General features: G+C 37.1%; 4 protein-coding genes across 9 annotated transcripts in view; 2 read left to right on the forward strand and 2 right to left on the reverse strand.

Annotated features, from left to right (window-relative positions):
* The window catches only part of RpL26 (ribosomal protein L26), a 165,931-nt gene that overhangs the window by 141,230 nt on the left and 1,663 nt on the right, over positions 1-23,038 (forward strand). The window lies entirely within an intron of this gene.
* On the reverse strand, positions 114-13,810 carry LOC108020729 (long-chain-fatty-acid--CoA ligase 5). Of its 3 annotated transcripts, none has more exons than XM_036816267.3 (8): positions 13,512-13,810; positions 10,763-10,954; positions 10,245-10,399; positions 3,852-4,025; positions 2,293-3,470; positions 2,008-2,236; positions 1,150-1,323; positions 114-1,088 (listed from the first exon to the last, which is right to left on the reverse strand). In XM_036816267.3, exons 2-8 carry the CDS (start codon positions 10,827-10,829, stop codon positions 951-953), a joined length of 2,115 nt encoding a protein of 704 aa, XP_036672162.2. In that variant the 5' UTR covers positions 10,830-10,954; positions 13,512-13,810; the 3' UTR covers positions 114-950. The 3 variants fall into 3 exon arrangements, with proteins under 3 accessions (XP_036672162.2, XP_065720799.1, XP_065720800.1); XM_065864727.2 differs by lacking the exons at positions 10,245-10,399; positions 10,763-10,954; positions 13,512-13,810 and adding exons at positions 4,963-4,998; positions 5,137-5,343; positions 7,697-7,834; XM_065864728.2 differs by lacking the exons at positions 10,245-10,399; positions 10,763-10,954; positions 13,512-13,810 and adding exons at positions 5,137-5,343; positions 7,697-7,834.
* Positions 16,191-17,247, forward strand: NijB (Ninjurin B). 2 transcript variants are annotated; one of them, XM_070995683.1, is made up of 4 exons: positions 16,191-16,428; positions 16,489-16,567; positions 16,678-16,832; positions 16,885-17,247. In XM_070995683.1, exons 1-4 carry the CDS (start codon positions 16,309-16,311, stop codon positions 17,014-17,016), a joined length of 486 nt encoding a protein of 161 aa, XP_070851784.1. In that variant the 5' UTR covers positions 16,191-16,308; the 3' UTR covers positions 17,017-17,247. The 2 variants fall into 2 exon arrangements, with proteins under 2 accessions (XP_070851784.1, XP_016944560.4); XM_017089071.4 differs by having other exon boundaries at positions 16,195-16,567.
* LOC108020744 (short/branched chain specific acyl-CoA dehydrogenase, mitochondrial) lies at positions 17,023-22,128 on the reverse strand. The gene is made up of 4 exons (XM_017089120.4): positions 21,967-22,128; positions 21,794-21,902; positions 18,322-18,800; positions 17,023-17,861 (listed from the first exon to the last, which is right to left on the reverse strand). The coding sequence occupies exons 1-4, from the start codon at positions 22,000-22,002 to the stop codon at positions 17,238-17,240; spliced, it is 1,248 nt and encodes a 415-aa protein (XP_016944609.1). The 5' UTR covers positions 22,003-22,128; the 3' UTR covers positions 17,023-17,237.

Genomic DNA, 23,038 nt, shown 5'->3' on the forward strand with positions numbered 1-23,038 from the left:
AAGTATTTTATTTACCATTTATTTGGGTTGGTCAGGCATCTTCTTGCTGAAAAAGCTTTGGCGTCTCATTATATTAGGTGGCAACGCCAAATTTTAAATAAAATGTACGAAAATTGTATATATATACTTTATTTCTTGTAATATTTCAAATAATTTTTTTTATTCTCTGGCGTTTGTATCTACATAAAGAAATTATTTAATAGTTTTAATATAATGCTGCTCTACTTTATTGTTTAGCTCTTAGTATGAAATAGTATATTATTTTAGCAATTTAGTAATAAATTTTCATTTGCTATTTGTAAGGCAGACAGTGCAGTCCAAAGAAGTGGATCTTTTTCATATTTATCATTTAGTTTGATCTGCTTCTCGGTTGACGTTCATTTGTATTTTAAATATATTTCCTCAGCATTTGCGTTGAACTTTGTATTCCCATTAATTTAGTTTAGCGTGTCTAATATATAGTTTAAAAAGTTTCTTCTCCACTTCAGTTTTAGATCTAGCGCTGAGTGTAGTATACGATAGTTAATTAAAGCTTTCATTTTATTCAATTTGCTCAATATGTTAGTTTTATATGTTTTGGTTCAGACTACGCAATTGGTTTCTATTCACTTTGAACTAGAATTATAAGTGTTTAAGGGAAATATATAGTTAACATATTAATTAGGGATCGCTTCTCGATTAAATTATATAAAAAATGCGGCTGTCAAAAGGATTTTCCTTGTCAGTTTGAAAGTTGTGTATATTTTATGTGTATTGTATCTGTATCTGGTGTATCTTGCGCTCCTCTTACTGGCTAAGAATTGACGAAACTACAAAATTAGACAGTTCTCTTTTGTATCTGTATCTGTAGTCTTTGTTATCATCAGTTTAAAATGGCATAGGCATATTTAAATGAATGCCTCCCAGTTTCTTGAGTTCGATTCGTTGTTGATTTCTGTAAAATTATTGCTTTAATCCAGGTGCTTATACATATCCTCCAGCTGCGGCTTGAAATAGCTCTTTAATTGCGGTCTCTTGGCTTTGAATGTGGGCGTCAGTAGTCCGTTTTGCACCGAGAAGGGATCTGGATGCAAATAGACATCTTTTACCTAGAATGATTTATCCCAAATATTATTTTGTGCTCCGTAATGCAAGGGCTTATCGACCCACCTGTTCGAATGACTTGAGTCCACTCTGCTTGCCCCAGTTGAGCATGTCGTTCATGATCAGTTCCTTGACATTCTTATTGTTGCACAGGACGGAGAGTGTGCCGCGTACATTGTTCTCCGTGGCCCATTGCTTCAGTACATCGGTATCAGGTACAACAACAGCGATAATGCAGCTCTGAAGGAGTAAGAAAAATATAAAAAGTATATTTTTATGATTTAACAATTTTTTTAAAAATATATTATATTTATATTGTATATTAACAGCTTAAGCAGAAAATATTATGCTTACAATATTTTTTTTTAATTGTCCGTTTGGTTTGTAAAAAGACAAATTGAGAACGAATAAAACCGAGATAGGTTCTTCTAAGTTTAAGAATTTTGACTTCTCACTTTTTCTTCTCGATATTGAGACGAAAGCGATGTCGATTTTAGTTTTCCGAGTCAAAAGCAATCTCGGTTTTAAGGTTGTTCAAGAGGGACGTGAGGGAAGGACTTAGATAAAATAAGAGTGAGAGGGGAGATACCATACATTCAAGACCGCACATTCTTAAAAGCCATTCGCAAACAGAGAATACTTCGATCTCATTCAAGAGAATTTGAGTATGAATCCATCTTAACTCACATCGAAAATCTAAAATACTGAAATCGAGAACGTTAAGAACGGTTTCTTCCCTGAGTGTAGGTATTATTACATAAATATTTATAAAACTTTTAAAAAAGTTTCTTAGGAATTTAAATAGCTATCAAAAAAAGAATATTTTTTACGGACAAGAAAACCAGTCTTTTCTACAATTATTTCGTAAATGGTAATGCTTACCCACTCTATAGATTCTCTTAAAAATAGTAACCAGAAACTCACCTTTAAGCTCTCTCCATAGACATAGACTTGATTTACGTATTGGCTTAGCGTGTATATGTTCTCAATTTTCTCGGGCACTATGTACTCGCCCTGACTGAGCTTGAAGATGTGCTTGCGGCGATCGATGATCCTCAGGGTTCCGTTTGGAAGCCACATGCCCACGTCGCCGGTGTGATGCCAGCCCTCCGAGTCAATGGCCTCCGCCGTCTTCTCCGGATCCTTATAGTAACTAAATAAATAACATTTATTAATTTACAGTTTTACAGCGGTATTTAGTATCCCTACCCATGGAAAACATTCGATCCTCGCACACACACCTCCCCCGTATTTTGATTGGCAAAGTACTCCATCTCTGGCACGTCCACCAGTTTCACAGCGTTGCAGGACACTGGTGGTCCCACATGGTTAGGCACATGATCACCCTGAACGGTGAGGGTTATGGCCCCCGTGCACTCCGTCTGGCCATATCCCTCGAGCACCAAACAACCCAGGGCACAGCGCATGAAGGTCAGCACATTACCGGCCAGTGGAGCCGAGCCGACGACCATCAGACGAAGATTTCCGCCGAAGGCCTGATGCACCTTCTTAAAGACCAGCTTGTCCCAGCAGCCGTTCCTCCGCAGCACACCCCTGGCGATCTCCTTCTCCTTGGCCCGCATGGCCATGTTGAAGAGGCCTCTCTTCAACCCAGAGGAGGAAATATCACTCTGGATCTTATCGTAGACTCGGTTCAGGAGGCGAGGCACTGCCGGCATTACGGTCGGCTTCAGCATCTTCAGATCGTTAGTCAGTTCCTTAATGTCCCCGGAATAGAAGCCCACACAGCCGCCCACATAGTACATTCCGTTCTCGCAGCACCGCTCGAACATGTGGGCCAGGGGCAGGAAGGAGACCATCACGTCTCCCGCCCGAATGCGATGGTCGCCCATCTGAAGGATCACAGAACAAACGCCGGCCACCACGTTGCCGTGGGTGAGCATCACACCCTTGGGATTGCCCGTCGTGCCGGACGTATAGCACACCGTGCACAGATCCTCCGCCGTCGGAGCGACCTCCGGGTGATTGCCCTTGGCGCCCAGTTTCTCCACGTCGATGAAGGAGAATATCTGAATGCCCCTACTGCGGGCTCGCTCCAAGGTCGTCTGGCGGATGGGCTTGATGGCCACTATGATCTTCAGACTGCGCGGTGCCTTTTCCAGCAGCATGGCCGCCTTGCCATCGTCCTCCACCACCACGATGGCCATGTCCGTCTGGCGAATGATGAAGGCACAGGCATCGGGACCCAGGGTGTCGTACAGTGGGACCACCACCAAGGAGAACGAGTAGCAGCCCTGCTCGTACAGGATCCACTCCGGTCGGTTCTGGGAGTAAATTCCAATCAGCTGTTTGGGCCGGGCTCCCAGCGCCAGCATTCCGGCCCCAAAGTTCTTGGCGCGCAGCAGGGCCTCGTCATAGTTGATCCACTATTGAAAATATGGTCGTATTTTAGTTTAAAATGTATTCTAAAAGTCAAGATATCAATAGTCCTCTTAAATAAATCTTTATAAGACTCTTTGTAGTTTCGAAATTACGGATATATGTTAAAAATTAAATTTTTTGTAAACTTTTAAGAAGAATAATATACATATCATTGGATCCGATTTTAGTTTTGTACTTTCACATTTTTAATCGAAATTTAAGTTTTAATCATTTTTAAAAAGTAAGAGTCGCTTTTAAAACTTCAAAAATTTCTTTTTTTTAGTAAGCGGAATGCTTTTTTGTATTTATACAGATCTATTTAGTAGTTATTGACCAGATTTAAGAAATCTTTATTATTCCTTAACATCTCAGAGTTTGTATCTCACCTGGTATGGGGATGTCAGGGTTTCGCGCCAACCGAGACATGGTCCATTGTTGGAGGCGTAGGCTCCCTCGCGGAACGTCTGGTACAGGGTGCGGACGTTCTCTGTGATGTAGGACACAAACTTTCCATTCTTCGACTCCTTGTAGAATTTGGAGACGTGTATTTGTTCTGGACCCTGCAATGCGAGTGAAGTGACCCCAAAAGAAACAGAGAAATCGAGGACATGCAATGAGTGAGAGACGTTGATAGAGATATTGCGGTACAGTTCAATGGAACAGTATATATACAATTAGAGATCAATGGAGTAAGTGGTGCAGAACTTGGTTGGGATACTACAATTATATGTGTGTAATTTTGTGAATTGCTTGTCTTGAGCTTAAAAACTTTTCAGTCTAAAGGACAATACTTATTGGCAGAGCTTTTAGTTAAAAGAATATTTCCCAAGGAATTCTGTAAGCAGATTCTGTCTCTTAGAAATGTCAGCAACTATTAACCTTTCAATAAGGACTATTAAAATTTTAACGATTGATTTTTATAGACTTTGTATTGCTATCATTTATTCAGAAAACCTCTTTTTGAATAAGCTAAGTCCATTTCGCGACGTGTGGGTTTATTTTTGGCTTCTCGTACAATAAATCAAAGTCAACTGTTAGATTAAAATCAATAACCATTTAAATTTATATACGTAGTCGATCGCTATGATGTATCGTTTATTTTGGGGTAGAGACTTAAACCCATCACTCGGCGGGATTTCATTTGGGCGCCTGAGAGCATAGTGGTAGCGCCATAGAGCACGTCCTTAATGGTAAACAGCTGCGAAAGAAATTACCGCAATGGCCAAAAGTGTTGATGTACGAGAACGAATATCAAAATACGCTACGATGGGGGAATATTTTTAGGGGGTTCTGGGACGGGGATCCCGAAAGTTAGTTTGTTTGTTTTTGCTGGCTGATTTTAATGAGCAAAATGCAAATGTATTTTCAATAATAATTGTTTTCCACAGATTAAAGTGCTTTCCAAATTAATTTTTGTTTATATTCCATTAATGACGCAAGTCGGAGGGGGAAAAAGTTAATTTTAGGAGCATACCCCGAGGGGCACATGAGGCCTACCCTGTGGTGAATATCTAGACGATGATCATATATGATCTAGCCCAAGAAATGTAAGAGAAGGTAAACAAAAAAAAGAAGCAAAATAAAGTTCATATTAGTTACTGCTTAGTTAACCTGGGGTTAGGGAGTTACATATTTCTTGTTTTCAAGGAAATTCCTCCTTGTTAGGGTTACCTTGAGCACATCGCTCTGATTGCTTAGCTCGATGGGCACTCGTATACTGGTAATTTGACCGCAACAAGACATGGTTTGATCTTAATTTACTATCACTTTTAAAGTTGACTTTATTTTTGCAGGTTTTTAACACTCTTTTCACTTTTGGCGTTGCTTATTGGTCGTTCAGATTTCATCTGGCATTTAATATGCACATTTTCCACGCAACTGTAAAACACATTCACAGATTTTACCGAATTTCATTGGCCAATTTGCCGAATTTAAATCTCTCGTTTTATTGCCAAGTGAAACCCAATTGCCCAGGGATTTTCTTCTTTCCCATTTTCACATTAAGCACATTTCAAAACCACAAAAAATCGTTTAAATGCTAATTAGCGTGCGTATAAATATAATTCTGATATTTCAAAAATCAATGTTTATATTACATCGAATATTCTTCTATAATTGCTTATATCTGCTCTACTTTTTATTCAATTTGAATACAGGAGAAAATTCAGAAGTTCAGAATTACATTTAAAGTACCTACTTATCTCTGCACCATTTATTGTATTTTAATATTTAGCCTTATTAAAGCGAGGCATAGTTTATTAATCCCCCAGATACCCGGGAAAATTCTTATAAATCGGTTACAAAATTCTCTAAATTGCACCAATTTGCATCGCATTAAAGGCCAAGCCAAAAGTCAAAAACCAAAGCATAATTATGACGCCTGGCTGTCCGTTTACATATTTTTGGCAAGTGCAGCCCCAGTCAATTTTGTTTATAATTTTTCAATATTGGCAGCTGCAGGGCGGCCCCAAAAGGGGCTACAAATACACTAAGAGAGGTGCAAAAAGGCTAAGACAAAAAGAGAGAATGGCCAACAATATCGACAAGGCGTCGTCTGCGGATTTCGCTTGGCCTGCCCCAAATTAATTTATAAATAGTTCGTCCCACTCTGCTCTTATCTATGAGACCCGTGTGTGTGGTCGCATAAAAAAAGTAGAAAAAAAATATAAACATAATTTCACTCACACACAGTACAATAAATACTTTTTGCGCAAAAAAAATAAATAAAAGAAAAGATTTTTAATTTCTTTAGAGACGATAGAGAACTGACTCATGGGGAACGCGTTTCGGGCCTCATTGGGATGTTTTGAAGCAATTGGCAGAGAGCAAACATTTTCCTCAATGAGCAATTCATCTATGAGTTATGTTAATTGTGGTGGTCATAAAATCGGCCATAAGCTATTGGCTAACGAAAGGGCGGGAGCGGGAAAACAGAAATGAATGAACCAGCGGGACCGTGAGGAATTTCACTTGGATCTGCAACATATCAATAGTTTGGCAGCATATTTTTTTAAAAATATGAACGAAGCCCAGGGAAAATGTGCGGGAACTTCAAGGTCGTTTGGGATGACTTTTCATTTTCTGGTTCCAGGTGGCCGGCACATTTATTATTATATATTATGTTATGTATCACATATTTTAAAAAATCACTGAATTCTTGAGTTAATCACAGTTTTTCTTATGCCAGTTTTTAAAAAATATTTCACTTGGTTCTATTGCATAAATAGCTTAACTATATTAATCTAGATAGATTTTATTATTCTTTTAATTTAGAAAAAAATTTAACTTTTTAAAAGAGTGAGCACCGAAAAATACTGTAATTGGATAAACTATTAGACTAAATACTATACTTAAGCAAATATAAATTTGTTCATGACATCAAGCTTGATTGATTAAGATAAATTTCTGGCACGTTATACGGAAGGGAAATTCGAAAGAATCATATGTAAGCGTTCAGAAAGTCAAATGTAACAAACTGTTTTGAGTGTGTAAATATCTTAATAAAATAAATTTTTTTGAGAACCTATAAATGAATTAGTTAAAAAATTTTAATTTATGTTTACTCCATATCAAACATTTAAAAATCTTGCTTGAAATTCCATTAAAATTCAAGAGCTAATATGAGTCATAAATAGAAACTATTTGACAATGGCATTTGCGCTTAAAAGTGCACATGGCCCAAAAATTGTTCAGACTGATCACGAAATATATATTGATACTTAGAGTATAATCAATTATACAGTTTTATGATGATTTGGTAAAACATCGTAAAGATCAACTCAAGTTAGGATGTTTACAATGGAAAAACCAAACCAATAAAACCGCTAGCATCCATTAAACCAAATTAGTATCAAAGTCGTATTAAAATGAAGTATATAAGCATTTCTGTGGGTGTTGTCTCCTCCTTAGATGTTTTAAGTATAGAAACTGTGTGAACTTGAACTTGAGGGGCTGAGTTCACGTGGCAACGGCGACGGCACTTTGACACTTTGGCAAATCGATTTCCATTGGAAAATCTTTTAATTTTTCTTCGTTATTTTCTTTTAGATTTGTTGAACATTTTTTTGGTTCTTGCGCTTTACGTAATGAGATTAAACGCTTGTATTTTTGTCAATTTGTTGCAAATTGTCGTGCGTTTTTTTCGCTTTTCATTTTCGTTTTGTTTAGTATACACGAGCTATTATTTATAAAAAATACGTTTGTTTCATAGATATATATCTGCGATATGTACATTATGTAGATGTTGTTGTTGCTTGTTTTTTTTGGGATTTCTCTAATTTGAAATATATTCTAGGGGTTTCCGCCCGCCACGATCAGCGCGACACGATGTTGAATTTCGAACTGAATGGCAGAAGTAAAATATTGGTCGTGGCTAAAAATGATTTTGGCCGGCCCGAGGCATCTTCTTTTCTTTTAAGAGAGAGACTGAGCTGAATTGAGAGTAGCGTTTCGGGGCTACAGAAGGATTTTCGGGGGTATAACGAAGAAGAATGCATCGTTTGGCTAGGAATTTTATTCGTTATATGTTCTTATTTTGATATTAAACGGTTTTTCTTTTTCTCTTCGCCAGATAGTTTTGATCTAATTTTTTTTGGCCCATCAAGTTGTCCGCCTGACCTGTCTGAATTTTCCGATTGTTACACTGCAAGCGTTTGAAAAGTCTTTGGGCTATATATCTTAATGGAGTGGTGTTAGGAAATATACTCGTGTGATAAAGGCGACTTTGTTCTGGTAGTGACAGCACTTATTCAACTCTTTAATAACCAAAATGATTTATGGTCCATAAGAGAGAACCACGCCTCCTTTTTGGCCCCATAAAAATAGAATACATTTGTTTACTTTCCTGTATCAAATCTATGAAAAGATACTGAGACATAGAAGGTGATGAAATTAATTATAATAATTGAATTAATTCATAGAACATTTTAAATTTATAAAAAAAAAATTGTAAATTTAGTCTACATCAATGACAAATTCGGTTGAATATTAATTTTATTTTAATAGCCCATTTTTTTTGTAATCTTATTATAAATATTGTATTATTAGAACTCGGCCACACGAAACTATTTTTACAACCGGATATCCCGGCCACTCCGACAATTATAAAACCCTTTTAATACTTATGTATGTATCATAAATATTTTACAAAATGGCTTACTTACTGTCCATTACTCAATTTTGAATAAATGCTTAATTAATTCACTTTTCATACCCAATCCGCTAAACATTAGCTCAAAGCTGGTACACCTCGCACATATTTATCGTTTCATTTGCACCTCAATTTGCGCTCATTAGCAATTTTAGTGTTCATATATTGGAAAACACTCTATATGCTAGAAAGAGTGTGCCAAATACTTGTTGGTGCGTTTGCGTTTGCTCGCCAGACCAGACTAAACAAACACACAGAATGACTAACATTCAAAAATGCATAATTACATATAGTACTTGTTTTACAGAGGCATACGCAAATGTACCTGCTCATATGTAGACAGGTTGGCCCTGTCTTGTCAAATGCTTGACATTTCCTTGTTATTTTGTTGTTCTTTCATTGTTTGCCTTGCTTTGCAATTTTTTTTTAATTTTAGCTTATGCGGGATTATGTCGAGAAGTATCATTTTTTCTAAGAATTATGCTTTAAAATGAATAATAAATTAAAGTTGGGATGGAAAGATAGATATGTATATATATATATATTTTTGATATTTATTATATATTAATATTGCATTTGAAGCCGCAGAAAGGAAATTTTAAATATTGCATATGAAGATGGAAATTTATTAAATGTTTATATCTTTTTAAGTAATAAAACAATTGTAATATTTTAGTATGAAAATGCACATTTTGAAAATGTATTTTAACTTTTAATGCATTAAATGGTTAGCTACCAATTAGGGTACTAGCACTAGTGTAAAATACAATGCATTTTTACATTATTAATATTAGTTTTTCTTATTAACCAATTAGTTTGTCGAGTTCCACTGTGTCACCAACCTTCAACCCCCGAAAATGGTTGTTTGCTATTTTGGCAATGCCAAATATCGCCCGAAATATGGTATTGTGTCAATAATTGTTTATTTACATGACATCAACACAAAAGGAAAGGTCTGTTACACCAACTCAGAGGAAAACGCACGAGGAAAATGCCGCCTAGTGTCAGTTGGAGGAAATGCTTCTGACAATCGGGTGGCGGTGGGTGGGGGAAATATTAGCATAGATCGAAATTGAGAGAACCAGGCGACTAATTAGGGGAAAATGCCAATTGAGCCATGACAAGATTTATTGTTGTCGTGCCGCTGTCGTTCGATAATTTATCAGCGAGAATGTTGCACTCTTGGCAGGCGGAATTTGTAAATTTTCCTTTTCAGCGCGGCACTCAATTAGAGCGTGAGGTGGTGCAGCTATTCTAATTTAATAACTTTTGCACCACTGTGGCAAAGACGTCATGGCTAAAAGTCAAAGAACAAAGGCGCAACTGAAAATCGAAATGGTGAAAATGTGTGAAAATCATGTGACGACAACAACGAAGCAGAATCAGTTTTTGGGAATCCGAATCGTGATCGCACTCAACGTGATTGTGGACATGTGCACATCAAAGCCTTTTGGCCCATATGCCATTGGGATTCGCCTGTTCTCCCTCAAATAGAACCAAACCTAAAAATATCGTAAAAAAAAGTTGAACAGCGAAATAAAACAGAAAACCCAAGACAAACAGTTCCCAATTGAACGTTCAATGATGTAATTGATGTGATCGAAGTTTATCAATTGCGAAATCATCATACCTCAAGCAACGGGGATTGGTTTTCCAGAGGCACTAACGGTCGTTCCGGTACGGGTCTCGTAGCAAAATAGTATGCGACACTAGCGGCCAGGCTTCCTAGAGTTATGGTACCCAAGGATCCGCCAAGATAGTACAGATAGCCATCAATCTCGTCCCCTGGGAAAGGTAATCGGAAAGGTACAGATTATCAAGCGGTCAAACTTAATAGGACCGACAAAAGACACATTATCCCATTTCAGTATCAGTATATTATATATTACTTAAGGAACTAATTTATGTTTCACAGATTAAATTATAATAAATTAAGTCCGTGGGTCATATAATTAGTTTCAAATTAAATATGGTCAGTACCATTTGCACTGAAAATATGTACTCAATATAAAATGTTCAACTATAGGAGACATTGAAAAAATATGTTTTAACAATGTCTCTTATATTTGAAAACTTTTACAAAGCTTTTCATTTAAACTTCGGTATATTTGCTTAGGATTGGATTATAAGCCCCGTAAAAATACTTACAGAAGTATGAAAAGTTGCTGACTATCAAATGATTGACGTAGGCCATAACTGATTTCTCCGGCGACATCGCTTTTGTTCTCTCTTAACTTATTTTATTGTTTTTATTGGCGTTGTAGTTGTAGTTTGTTGTTGTTCTGTGATACCTGAGTGAATGATACGTGTTTAGCTTAATGATTGCCCGCAAAAGATAGCCTGCAAAATAGTCAATAAAAGTGAACACATCTGTTAAATGACTTTTCATATGTGTAGATTTTAAATTTGTGGGGTTTTTGGAAAACATTGTACTCGGAAAGAGAAGTTTAATAAGGCATTACGAATTCTTAGTTCCCATATACACGGAGTGCAATCAAGCTGAACCAGAGGGCAAACCCGAAACATATGAGAACCATATATTTTTCGCCTAATTAGAGGGTAATCCATATGCATACATGTACCTATATTTCTTTTTATAGATAGATAATTGCCACTGGCCCCTTGACGAGTCAAGTGACAGCAAATAAAATGCGTTCAATTCGGGATGATTATTTAAATTGGACTTACGGCAGTTTCATGTTTCTAGGTAGATTTAGCTGACCAGATATGAGAACCAAAGTCTAAAAATAATTACCCCAGGTCCATTGTTCAATCTCTAGTATACAATTTAAATGCATTTATTTTTTAAAATGACAAAATATATTTTGCACCCCGATTTCTGGTAGATAGAGCTGCAATCGTCCAGCAGTTGCACGATTATGGCATTATCTTCTATGTTTTAAACACATCTTATCAGTCTAAAATAAAAAGCGTCAAAAAACTGCAACTAAAGTTCAAGCGATAAACCTATTAAAATTAGAGTTGGCATACAAGGCGCTCTAATGCGCTTCAGATGGAATAAAATCATGTTCCTTATTTTAAATACTTTTGCAACTTTTTTCAAGCCAGCAATTGTTATAACACATTTAATTAGTCATTAAGTTAATTTTTGACATAGTGATATATTGTAAATGTATGTCTAGGATTGAATGGGTGACTCTTTCTTTTTTAAAAACACCCAATTACACGTTTATTATAATAAAGGAATAATTATTCCTTTCAACTATAAAAAAAATAATTAAACAAAAGTACAACATTAAATATTACTGTATAATGAGAACTGCCTTTTTAAAAACAGGTTTCTGATATATAATTGTTGGGACGTTCATACATTTCGGTATAGGAATACAGCACCTTTTTTATTTCCTGACATTGATTTAAAATTTTTCTTGACCTTAAGCAATAGACTGCATTCTAACATAACAGGTTTCCCATGATTGCATATTTATTTTGAGTATTTCCCACTTGCATAGGCTAAAATATTGAACTATATTACACGTTTAATGGGAAATTCCTATAATTCGAGGGAGAGTAGCCTAAACTGGTTTTGACATGCATGTAACTATAAAAATATTCTCATTCGAATATTCTCTGTCTGTTTCTAATGTGAATGTAATTAGCATAATTAATTGTTATTCAATAGCAAGTGTACCAGGTAATGCTATAGTTTATAATATGTTTTCCAGAATACCTCAAAATTCCAATTCCTTTTCATTCAACAGTGAATAAGAAATACTTTTAGTTTTTTTTAAATTTTAGTTTAGATAAATACTTTAGTACTCCAAACTGAATTAGGAATCAGCGCATATTGAAAATTAATAACAAAAAACATTCTTATAGGATGACAAAAACATCAAATAAATGTTTTGTTTTTACTGATTTAACAAAGGTTAAGTTGGAAAAAATATTTAAATTAAAATAAACCATTTTTAGTTTTTGGCCAGAAACAAAACTGGCAAACGTCATGATGGATTTTTGTTACTCGTATGCAGTCAAGGAAATATTCTTAGCAAGACTGTTAATTTTTAATCCTCTTTGGTTCATTAGGTCTGCGATTTGTAGACTGCACTGGTGCAGAGACAAACGCCATAAAGGCACCGAGCAGACCGACCCACTTCACCCACATAAGCAAGCGGCTGTGCAGCGCATCCCCAAGCTTTTGGACCCCTGATAAGACTTGGGGCACCAGAAACAGCAAGAACAGGGAAACCTTTATCAGTCCGGGAGTGATACTTTGCACCCAGACATCTGGTCGGGGCCCTCTTACTAAGCAGATTATTTGCCTTTGAACAATGCAAGACACACAAGTTCGAAAAGTGTAGTCTCCAGACCATAAATATACCTTATAAGTCGTTGGAAATAATCATTATTCGCTTTTTTATAATAAGAGACAGACATCATCCTGTTTACTTTTTAATTTTTAATTTTTAAAATAGCTTCTAGAAATTTTCATATATATTGGTAAAGGATCTTTCGTCACAAATTGCATAAGGTCAATATTTTAAATTACTTTTCGTTTATTCTAAAACTTATTCGTAGGTCAATATATAATGACGGCTGTTTTATATTTTCTGTGTCACTTTTGAAAATGTAAAATTTAGTTAAGCCTATTACCCTGATCTACTTATTACAACATGAAACTTTATAAGAACATGCCAAGGAACTCTGCAAACAAAAGAACGGTCTTATATAATGCAATGTAAACAAGTGTGTTTAGGCCATGCTATTGATTTTATAGGCAGTTTTCTTGAAGCCGGGTCAAATCAGGTTTGCCCAAATGAGAAGAGGCGAAAAAGGAAGATACACAGAGCAACGAAACAAAATGGAGCCTACAGAGGTCAAGGCGGGCACATGGAATTTTCGGTCATGGATTTTCATCCCTTACCACAAAACTCACCTAGAAATCTGGACTACCGGTAGATGAAACACATTTGTCGGGATTATTTATATTTAGGCACGGGCCGTATAACCATACACTTAATTTAGACTGAGAAAATCAATGAAAAGTTTACGTTTCGGCACACGCGGATTCCTCCTATCGTAATTTTTACCGGGTCGTTTTGGGGGGGCGTATATAATATTGGCGTGGGGCGAAAACAGAGAGGGAAAGTCTTGGAACCGAGCATGGAACACCGAAAAACAGAAAACTGAAAAATTACTGCTAACCGGTCGACGTTCGAAACAGAACTGAAAACCGCCAACTGAGAACATTGAATCAAAGTCCGGTAGCGTTTGAGTCTCAGTTTTGAGCATGCGTGCAACTAGAATAACAACAGCGGCAATCGCAATCGCATGAATGAAGCCACACAGAGAGTCAAACACGGGAAACGAGAGAAAGCCCTACACTGGCACTAAAAAAGGCATAATAAATTAACACAGGGCTTAATATAGTAACCGAAAAATTAACATTAACAAAGTAAATCTTCAAAAGTTTAGGGATCGATAAGGTCGACTTCAAAATTGTAATATATTAAAAATTCTTAAGCAAATTAAAGTTTATTTGATGGGATTGTCTTACCACTTAAATGACAACGGATTTAAAATCACTTTTATTTGTAATTGTAGGTGTCTAAAAATATCCAGTGAAGAAGGGGTAGTCGTCTTCCGCATGAGTTCATTATGCTTCTATGTTTATGTTGCATACTTTCAGAAGCCTATGTTAATTTAAAATATATTTTAAAGTCCGAGGGATTTTGGTGGCCCCTAGTTTGACAAGTAAAATGGAAGTATTTTCTAGTAACTCACATCCATCTCAAAATATACGTAATACACAAAAAAACCCTCTGATCAAATTGACCTCTACACTTTACCAATGAAATTGTAATTCACACAACAAAAAACACCATAAAAGTTACTATTTTATAGTTGTTGTACTATTAAATAGAAACTTAAGCAACTACATTATAAATAACATTGTTTTTAAAAGTAGTAAAATATTTTTCAAAATTACACAACTATCCGTCTTGTAATATTTTATTACTCAGCATTTTTTGTGTGTAGGAGGTCAAAAGAAGAAGAAACGCTGTTGTCGTATATAGACTGTAAGATACCCGTTACTCTGCTACACTTTTTGGAAATCACACGCAATTGTTTTCCGTTTTGCCGATAGATTCACTTAAGTTTTTATCCAATAGTTCTTGAACTTCGAGACATATTTTTTTTCGTAATTCCGAATTTTCAGAGCAAATTTAAGCCGCATTTGTTTTAAGTGTAAGAGAGCTCCACGAAGAGAGCGCCGTGGGGGAGAGAGCGCCAGCTCCAGTCATAACAAACAACGAACAAAGTGGCAAACAAACTACACGTGCTACGCTACACAAGACCTTTGGGGGGGCGGAATGGGAGTGGCGGGGAACTGAGAGAAAGCCGGTTGCAAAGAGAGAGCAATTGAGTTTGTCCTTTTTGGTAGCGGCTTCTTGGGGAGGGGAAAACGGGGATCAAAGGATAAGAGCCGCAGAACAACGGTTGTTTTTACGACCGGGAGCAACGAGGGGGTGTCGTGACGCACTAGTTCTTTCCGTTCTGCAATGCGACACGATTTTCGAGGGCGGTTCCAATATTAAAGGTTCAATAGCCACAAAAATGGAGCAAAAACCTATAAATACTTTGACATTGATGAAACTCATAAATGTTTAGGCTAGCAAATCACCATGTTGTATTTTGGGTTTAGTAAAATTGTAAACCTAACTTTTTCGTGCTGTTAAATGTTTCCCCCAAGATCATGTTAAGATCATCTAAGATTAGAATAGAAATTTAATTTAAAAAAACCAAATTTACATGTTCAAAAATAAGTAAAGACATAAATATAATACATTAGAATAGATTGCGGTACCTCCCCCGATTAACTGTTAAGATAATAAGTAATTTACATAAAATACTACTACCGAAATCACGTATACTCAAGAAATGATATTGCCAGTTAAACGAAATATATGAATGAATAAGAGGAATATTTAATTGAATATCAGATACAGTAAAAACCCTTTGTTTTTATTGTTATATCAGGTCAATTGACGTTGAATAATTAAGGCTCACTTTGATCAGAACTTTTCTAGCTGCCCTCCAACTTTGCGATGGGATACTGGCATGTGACAGCTGTCTGTTAAGTCTATAAGTTTATTGATAAAGAATCTATAATTACTTGTAAAGGGTAAGCCTGATTTAAGTATCAATTTTTAAAGAGTCCTTATAACATAGAGTAGAAAAAAAGACAACAAAACTGTGCTTTGAACTTTGAGATTCAGGTGAAACTGTAAGCTGTGGTTGCGCATGCCAAAGATTCTTGTGTGTGGGTCATGTTTGTTCAGGTTTTGTTCCTTTTTTGTACGACTCACCGTTCGAAGCATAAAACAAAAGGGTTATTGAGATGGGAGTAACCAAACAAAAACTCCTCAGTTTAATGTACTATACTTAAAAATAAATTTTAGACACCCACTTAACATGTGTACATTCTAAATTAGTTTCCTTAGCATACTTTAAGGCAAACATACTTAGTAAGTACCTCAACCATCAGGTTTTCAAGTCGTCAGCCCCCAACTGCCGCCAGTTTTTTGGGGCAGTTAGGTCAGTGTCATTCCTGTTTATCTTTTGGTAGACCGCAGTTCAAATGTGGTTTCCATGCTCAAAAACAAGGAAAGCTTTTCGCCTTCTTTAAACCAGAGTATTTAAATGCTTATTGTTCGACGAACACTCCAACAATGGACAGCAACGAGGTGACAATATCTTTGGAGGATTCCCCCAGCTCCGGGGGAAGTTTCGCCAGTACAACCAGTGGACCTTGTTGCGGTTCAGGAAGGGATTTGGTTGTGGACATGGAGGTGGATGATAAGGATAAACGAGATGAGCAGATTCAATTAAGAACTCCCATTGACTTGCAGAAATCGAAGGGTACAAATAAGTGTTCCAGCGATCTGTCTGGGGGAAATAGCTATGCTGCAAACAAAAATGTGGCTGAAGGTAAGAACCTATAGGTTCTTATAGTACTATAGAAAACAAATCCGATGAAAGAATACAAATGTTGAAATAAGAACATTGTTAATACCCAAGTATTTGTCTACTTTTTCCAGGCCTCATGGATATAGCCTTGCTTTCGGCAAATGCTAATCAACTCCGTTTTTTAATCACCTACAATGACAAGGCCTCCACCTACATATACAGTATGATTATGGTGATACTTTCCCTGGTGCTGCAGCTCTTAGTTGGAATAATGCTGATCTTCAAAGTAAGTAAGAAGTCAATCAATAGCAAAAGGTACTAATATGACAACCACACAGCGACGTCTGAAGCGATTCAAAAACCGGAGCTATGAAAGAACCAATGATCTGCTGGTGATGGGAGTTTTCATGATCACAGTGATCAATATACTGCTGGCTGCTTTCACCACAACCGATGGAGGCACACATTGAAATACATTTTTTATAAATTTTATGGATGTAAATATTTTAATTGTATTTTATACAATATAACAGAAGAAACTATGTGGTAAATGCTAAGGTAACATGGAGAGAACCGATAACGGATGGCCGTCAGAATTTTTCCAGCGGTTCCCACGCATAAATGCACTTGACGTATCTGACGTACGATATCTCAGCTTGTGTGGGGGATTTGTGGGGGTGGACTAGAGTTCCTAGCCGGAGTACTCCTTCTTGATGCTCTTGGCAATGGTGCTGAGCTGCATGTTGGTGGTGCCCTCGTAGATGGCTCCGATCTTCACGTCACGGTAGTACTTCTCCTGGGGGAAATCGCGGGTGAAGCCAACGCCTCCCATCCAGTCGACGCACTTGATGGCCGCCCTCTGGGCCACCTCCGAAGCGTAGTACTTGGCCATGGCGGCCTCCTTCTGGAAGGGCACTCCCTGCTCCTGCAGACGAGCAGCATTGTAGGTCATCAGGCGGGCGGCCTCGATTTCCGTGGCCACGGTGGCGATCTGGTGCTGCATCGATTGGAAGTTGTAGATGGCTTCTCCGAACTGCTTGCGCTCCAGCAGATACGGAATGGTGGCATCGAAGGTTCCCTGGGCCAGGCCCACCATCTGCGCGGCGATTCCGATGCGACCCTCGTTCAGGAAGCCGGCGGCGTACTTGTAGCCATGTCCGAAGGTTCCCAGGATGTTCTCCTCGGGCACGCGCACGTTGTCGAAGGTCAGCTGGCAGGTTCCGGAGGCACGGATGCCCAACTTGTCCTCGGGCTTGTTCACAATCAGGCCGGGGGTCTCGCGATCCACAATGAAGGTGGTGATGCCACGGTAGCCCTGTAAATAATGTAAGAATATTAGTTTATAATCACATAACTAAAATATATTTCATATCATTAATTTTAGTTTCAAATAACGCGATCAAAACGTGTAAATATCCTATTAAAAAGTGATTCTAATGATTTCTTATTCAACGATCTGTAATCAACTGAACTTTAAACTCACGGCGATTAGGTGGCAATCGTTTAAAATAACATAAAGATTAGCTATGGAAAATATTGTGTGATCGACTAGGCCCCTAGTAAAAAAGTGAAAACTAATCTAATAAAAATAATGGGAAACCTATGACTAAAAGTAGATGAATTTACTTTACACTCAGATGTTGTTCGAAAGATGATATGTATAGATATTACTAAAATATTTCATCACTATTTGATTTTAAACCGAATTTAGACCGAATTAAGATTGGAAGAAATAAAAGAGAAATAAATGGCTTGCTTTAAACCTATCTACTTACATCCTCTGGCTTGGCATTGGCGAAGATCAGGAAGACTCCAGCCACATCGGAGTTGGAGATCCACATCTTGGAGCCGTTAATCACGTAGTGGTTGCCGTCCTTCTTAGCCACCGTCTTCAGGGAAAAGGCATCTGACCCTGCTCCGGGTTCGGTCAAGGCGAAGCTTCCGGCGTACTCCTGGGCCAACTTGGGCAGGTACTTGGCCTTCTGCTCGGCATTGCCGAACTTGATCATCAGCGAGTTGACCAGAGTGTTGTGGATGTCCACAAAGGCCGCCACGGCGGGATCAATCTTGGACAGCTCCTCCACCACGATGATGTTGGTCATGAAGTTGCAGCCACTGCCTCCCAGCTCGGTATCGATCTCAATGCCCATCAGACCGTTCTCGAAAACTGCCTTCACCACGGAGGGATCGAATTTGTGCTCGAAGTCCATTTTCTTGACCAAGGGCTGGATCTGCTCCTGGGCCAGTTTGGCAACTGAAACAAAAGAAGAAACAATGTATTACCATTTAAATAATATAAATTTATATAAAACTTTCAAAAACCTCAAAAAAGTGTGATATTGATATTAAATTAATTATTAGAAAAATAGAATTTATTACTTCTACACAGAAAAAAAGGTAATAAAGATAAATGTACGAGTATAAAACTAAAACCATATTACCATTTTCTTTCAAAAATTAAATATCATATAGAACACCTAAACGATCAGTAGAGAAGCTTTTTATCAAAGTTTCCTTTAACACGATTTCTTAAAAAAGTCTGGTCTAAAGCTTTTTGCTTTTGATTCTTTCTGCCTCTTTTTCCTATAAGGGGCCCGATGTTTGCTCTTGGCCTGTTGTTTGTATAAGTTGACTTCTTTATTTTTCTACATTATAGTCAGATAAAAAATCGTTGTGTGGGTTGTGCGTGTGTATTTTTTATCAGCGGATTCTCCGATCGCGTGGGGCTCTCGCAGCTGTCTTTTTAGCTAATTCTATTATTCTCTCAACGTACATATGTATGTATTATTGATCTTTTTAAAGCATTTTTCTTGACATTGTTTTTCAGCTTGGAAAGCAAGCAACTGGAACACACCCACAAAAGTTCTCACACCTTCGACTTCCCTTTCTTATTCACTTTCCTGTCACTTTGCATACTTATGAAAATATTTTGTTTCTTGGGGAATGCTTGAATTATTGATAAACTTTATATATTCATTTAGTTTTCCAACCATATGGGCAGGGTCAGTAGTTTTCTGCCAGATGTGACCCGTCCCACTGGACTCGATGGTAAATTTGCTCTATTCTATTGCAATTTTTCTTGAAATATTTAATACGAAATGACACAAAATCAATTTTTTTGAATTCTTTACCATTTTATTTTATTAATTTTATTCTCACTTTTAATTGTTTCTGAATATGAATTCGCAATGCGCAACTGTACTTGGTTGAAAGCAATGCCTTCCCTAAATAATGTTTCAAATGAATGAGTTTCTGTCCCTTGCCTATTTCCTTAAAGAAAATCTAAATAAAATGTTTAATTTATGTACTTTTAGTAGCTTAAAAATTAATAAAAAACCGTCATCCTATTACCAAACAAATTAGAAACTGACACTGGCGGGTTTAGATATTATAAGATCATTAAACTAAAAGTATAAGTGTTAGCTGTACCATTACTTAAAATTAAAACACTTTGAAAAAAATAAAAAACCAGTTTCAGTTCATGCACTTAGCCACTTTGCATTCAGTTTAGATTACGCAACAGTCAGACCATATAGACACATACCACTTAGAATTATTTGTACGTATGTAAAATTGGAAACCATACAGATTAAGACCAATTTAGTGATTGATAAGCAGAACAAAGGAAAATTGGGTAAAAAAAATAAAAATGTAACCTTCCCAACTAGGAATTAACCGGATTGCGGGAGAATAGTCCTCCCACTCAGCTAATTCAACTCTCTAGGGAAGGGCGCCCGACCAAGTGCCACGCCCCCGGTTGCCCGGCGTGATCACTAGAACAGTGATCACAGGTGGGCAGGGGGCGTGGCACAGCCGCATTTAATGCTCTATCACAAGTGTAACGCTATTCGGTTGACGTTTAAAACCAGAACCAAACAGCTGACTGACCTGTGAAATTTTGGATATGATAAACTAATAAATATAACATCAAATATTACTGAAAACCACCCACGTTTTTACTACATAAAAGATGGGTTCGATCGATCGGGACCGAGACTCGAACTCGCGCATTGGTAAATATTTTTCCTTATTTACCGGCCCCTCAACGTGGAACACCACGGCCAGCCGAGAAAAAGCAGCGGCGAAATCCGAAGTTTAGTGGTGGCGGCAACCGAGAGTTATTTTTAGACCGTCTATGTATATGTGAGCGGGAGCGGGTGTACGCATGTGTATGTGTGCTGACCCACCCCCTTTTCCTTTAGCTCCCTGAAGGTGAGTTTACCAACGATATTTTTTATTCCCTATTATTATGTTTAATAGGAAAAAAATATTAATATTAAGGAAATAACTAAGGTGAGAGGAAAGTTTTACCCTTAAAAAGCTCTTGATAAGGCTAGACCTTGAACTTGCCAAGCTGGCAGCTTTTTGGGTAGTATTTTTGCTTTTTAAATGCGGAAAATCATACATTTTTTATTTTCGCCCGACACTTTTCACTTTAACATAGTTGATTAAAACCAAAGTTCCGATTGTTGTTTTCTTTTATATAATATTTTATAAGTGATAAACTTTTAAGATTGGATAGGAATATTTTATGCATATTATTTAGCTTTTTAAATAAGCATTCAAGCTTTTTAGAAATATTTCAGGAATGGAAAATTTTTAACTTAAAATAATAGAATATTTTATAAAAGACACCAAAGTAATTAAAAAAATAATTTTTACTTAAATTAACATATTAACCATTAAATGAAAACTAATATTAATTAAAAAAAAATTATACAAATAAAAAATATATATATAGAAATAATAATATTTGCTGATCGAATTCATTCAAATAAACTAAGCAATGGAAAAAAAAATCGCTTGATCATAAAAAGAAAAAAATATTCAGCTATGTTAATATTTAGACAAACATCATATAGAAAATGACCAAACCAGCCGACTGGTATTGACTGTCATTTTACTTCCAATAACAAAATAAAAATGTGCTTATCTGGCAAACGTTATTCTCTATTCCCTCACTAAACACACTATCAGCAAAAAAGGGAATACAACTGAAAATATATTTATAAGTTTATGGTGCAGCAAGACTTTAGCTAGTTAGTACAATGGAAAGGTTAATAAATAACAATCGCCTCTTTGCGATGCTCTGAGTTACGTAACAAGCAAGTCAAACCAAACAGCAAAAAAATATCTAAAAACTCGACATGGACATGGAAACAAACATGCTTATCAAAATGGGTCTACTATTGGCCTTACGAAGTACAGAGCCACTGATGGTCTATATAAATCTAGGGCGAAACTCACCAGTCTCCTTCATCATTTTCTCATCGTCGGTAAGGAAAGTGAGGGGTGGGGGGAGACCCGCTGCCGAGGACATCGCAGCATTTTGCTGACGTGCAGCGGCATTAGCCAGCTAAAAATTATAAATCAAATTAGTTGAACCAAAAGTGAGAACTGAGGGGGCGTGGCAAACTCACCATGCGCACGGGCAGTTTCTTCAGGCTGTTCATCATCTTGAGTGTAGTGGAAAAGTTAATTTAATCAAGGGGCCAAACTGGACTTTCTTTGGGTTTTCGATCCCCAGACACCACAACACCGCAACAGCAACAGTTGGCTGCTCACACGCGAATGAATGCCCATTCTCCAGCAGCAGATACGATCGCAAGAGCATCTAGATTTTGAAAAAGCTTTTCCCCACTAAACTGAATTTCAACACAGCGAGCAAGGTGGTTAAATTGGCAACTTGTTGCCTCCATTATAACTACACGTGTTTTAGATTTATATGAAGGAGATAAGAATTATAATTCGGTAATATACCTTGCTATACACACAAAGATCAGTGGAGTATAAATGGAATCCTTTTTTATCGTCCAAATTGTTAGACTCAATAAAATTGTTTAATGAAAAATTGACTAGTTTCTTAAAAGCGTTAAGAATAGTTTTCAATCAAAAGTCAGCTGCAAAAAACACTTCTTAAATTTTTAAATTAACAGCGGCATCGAGCACCGCATCACGTACAGGGTACAACAGCGGTCGGCACAAACAAAATAAATAGCTACAGAATTTCTTAAATTTCTGCCTGAACAGGGTACTAGCACGGTCACACTCCCCGAAAGTGTTGTAAAGCGCATGGTCTCTGGTTTGACAGCTCATCACGTAGAGATGGCACTGTTATCGAAATAAATCAACTAAATTAAAGGTAAGAGGCTATTCAGACTACTGAATTTTCTGAAACAGCGACGATATTTGCAACAGCGACTTTTACTTCCATAAATGTACATCCAATAGACGGGTAAGAGTCGCTTCAAATCGCTAATACCCTCTGCACACATTATTGATCACATAAGGAATCGCTGAAGAAAGAACTGATAATAGGCATAAACAAACCATAACCGACTGGAGAAGCCGTGCATTTTGCAACGCAAAACTAAATGCAATTTCAGCAATATCAAGTGGAAGATTTTTCGAGCCGTATCACTTCTCCATTGTTCCCGGCAAATCGCATAAGGAAGAGATTTCAGCTCAAGCAATTTTTGTTAAAATGGAATT

Source organism: Drosophila suzukii, chromosome 3 (assembly GCF_043229965.1).
Source record: "Drosophila suzukii chromosome 3, CBGP_Dsuzu_IsoJpt1.0, whole genome shotgun sequence".
Classification (NCBI taxonomy): domain Eukaryota; kingdom Metazoa; phylum Arthropoda; class Insecta; order Diptera; family Drosophilidae; genus Drosophila; species Drosophila suzukii.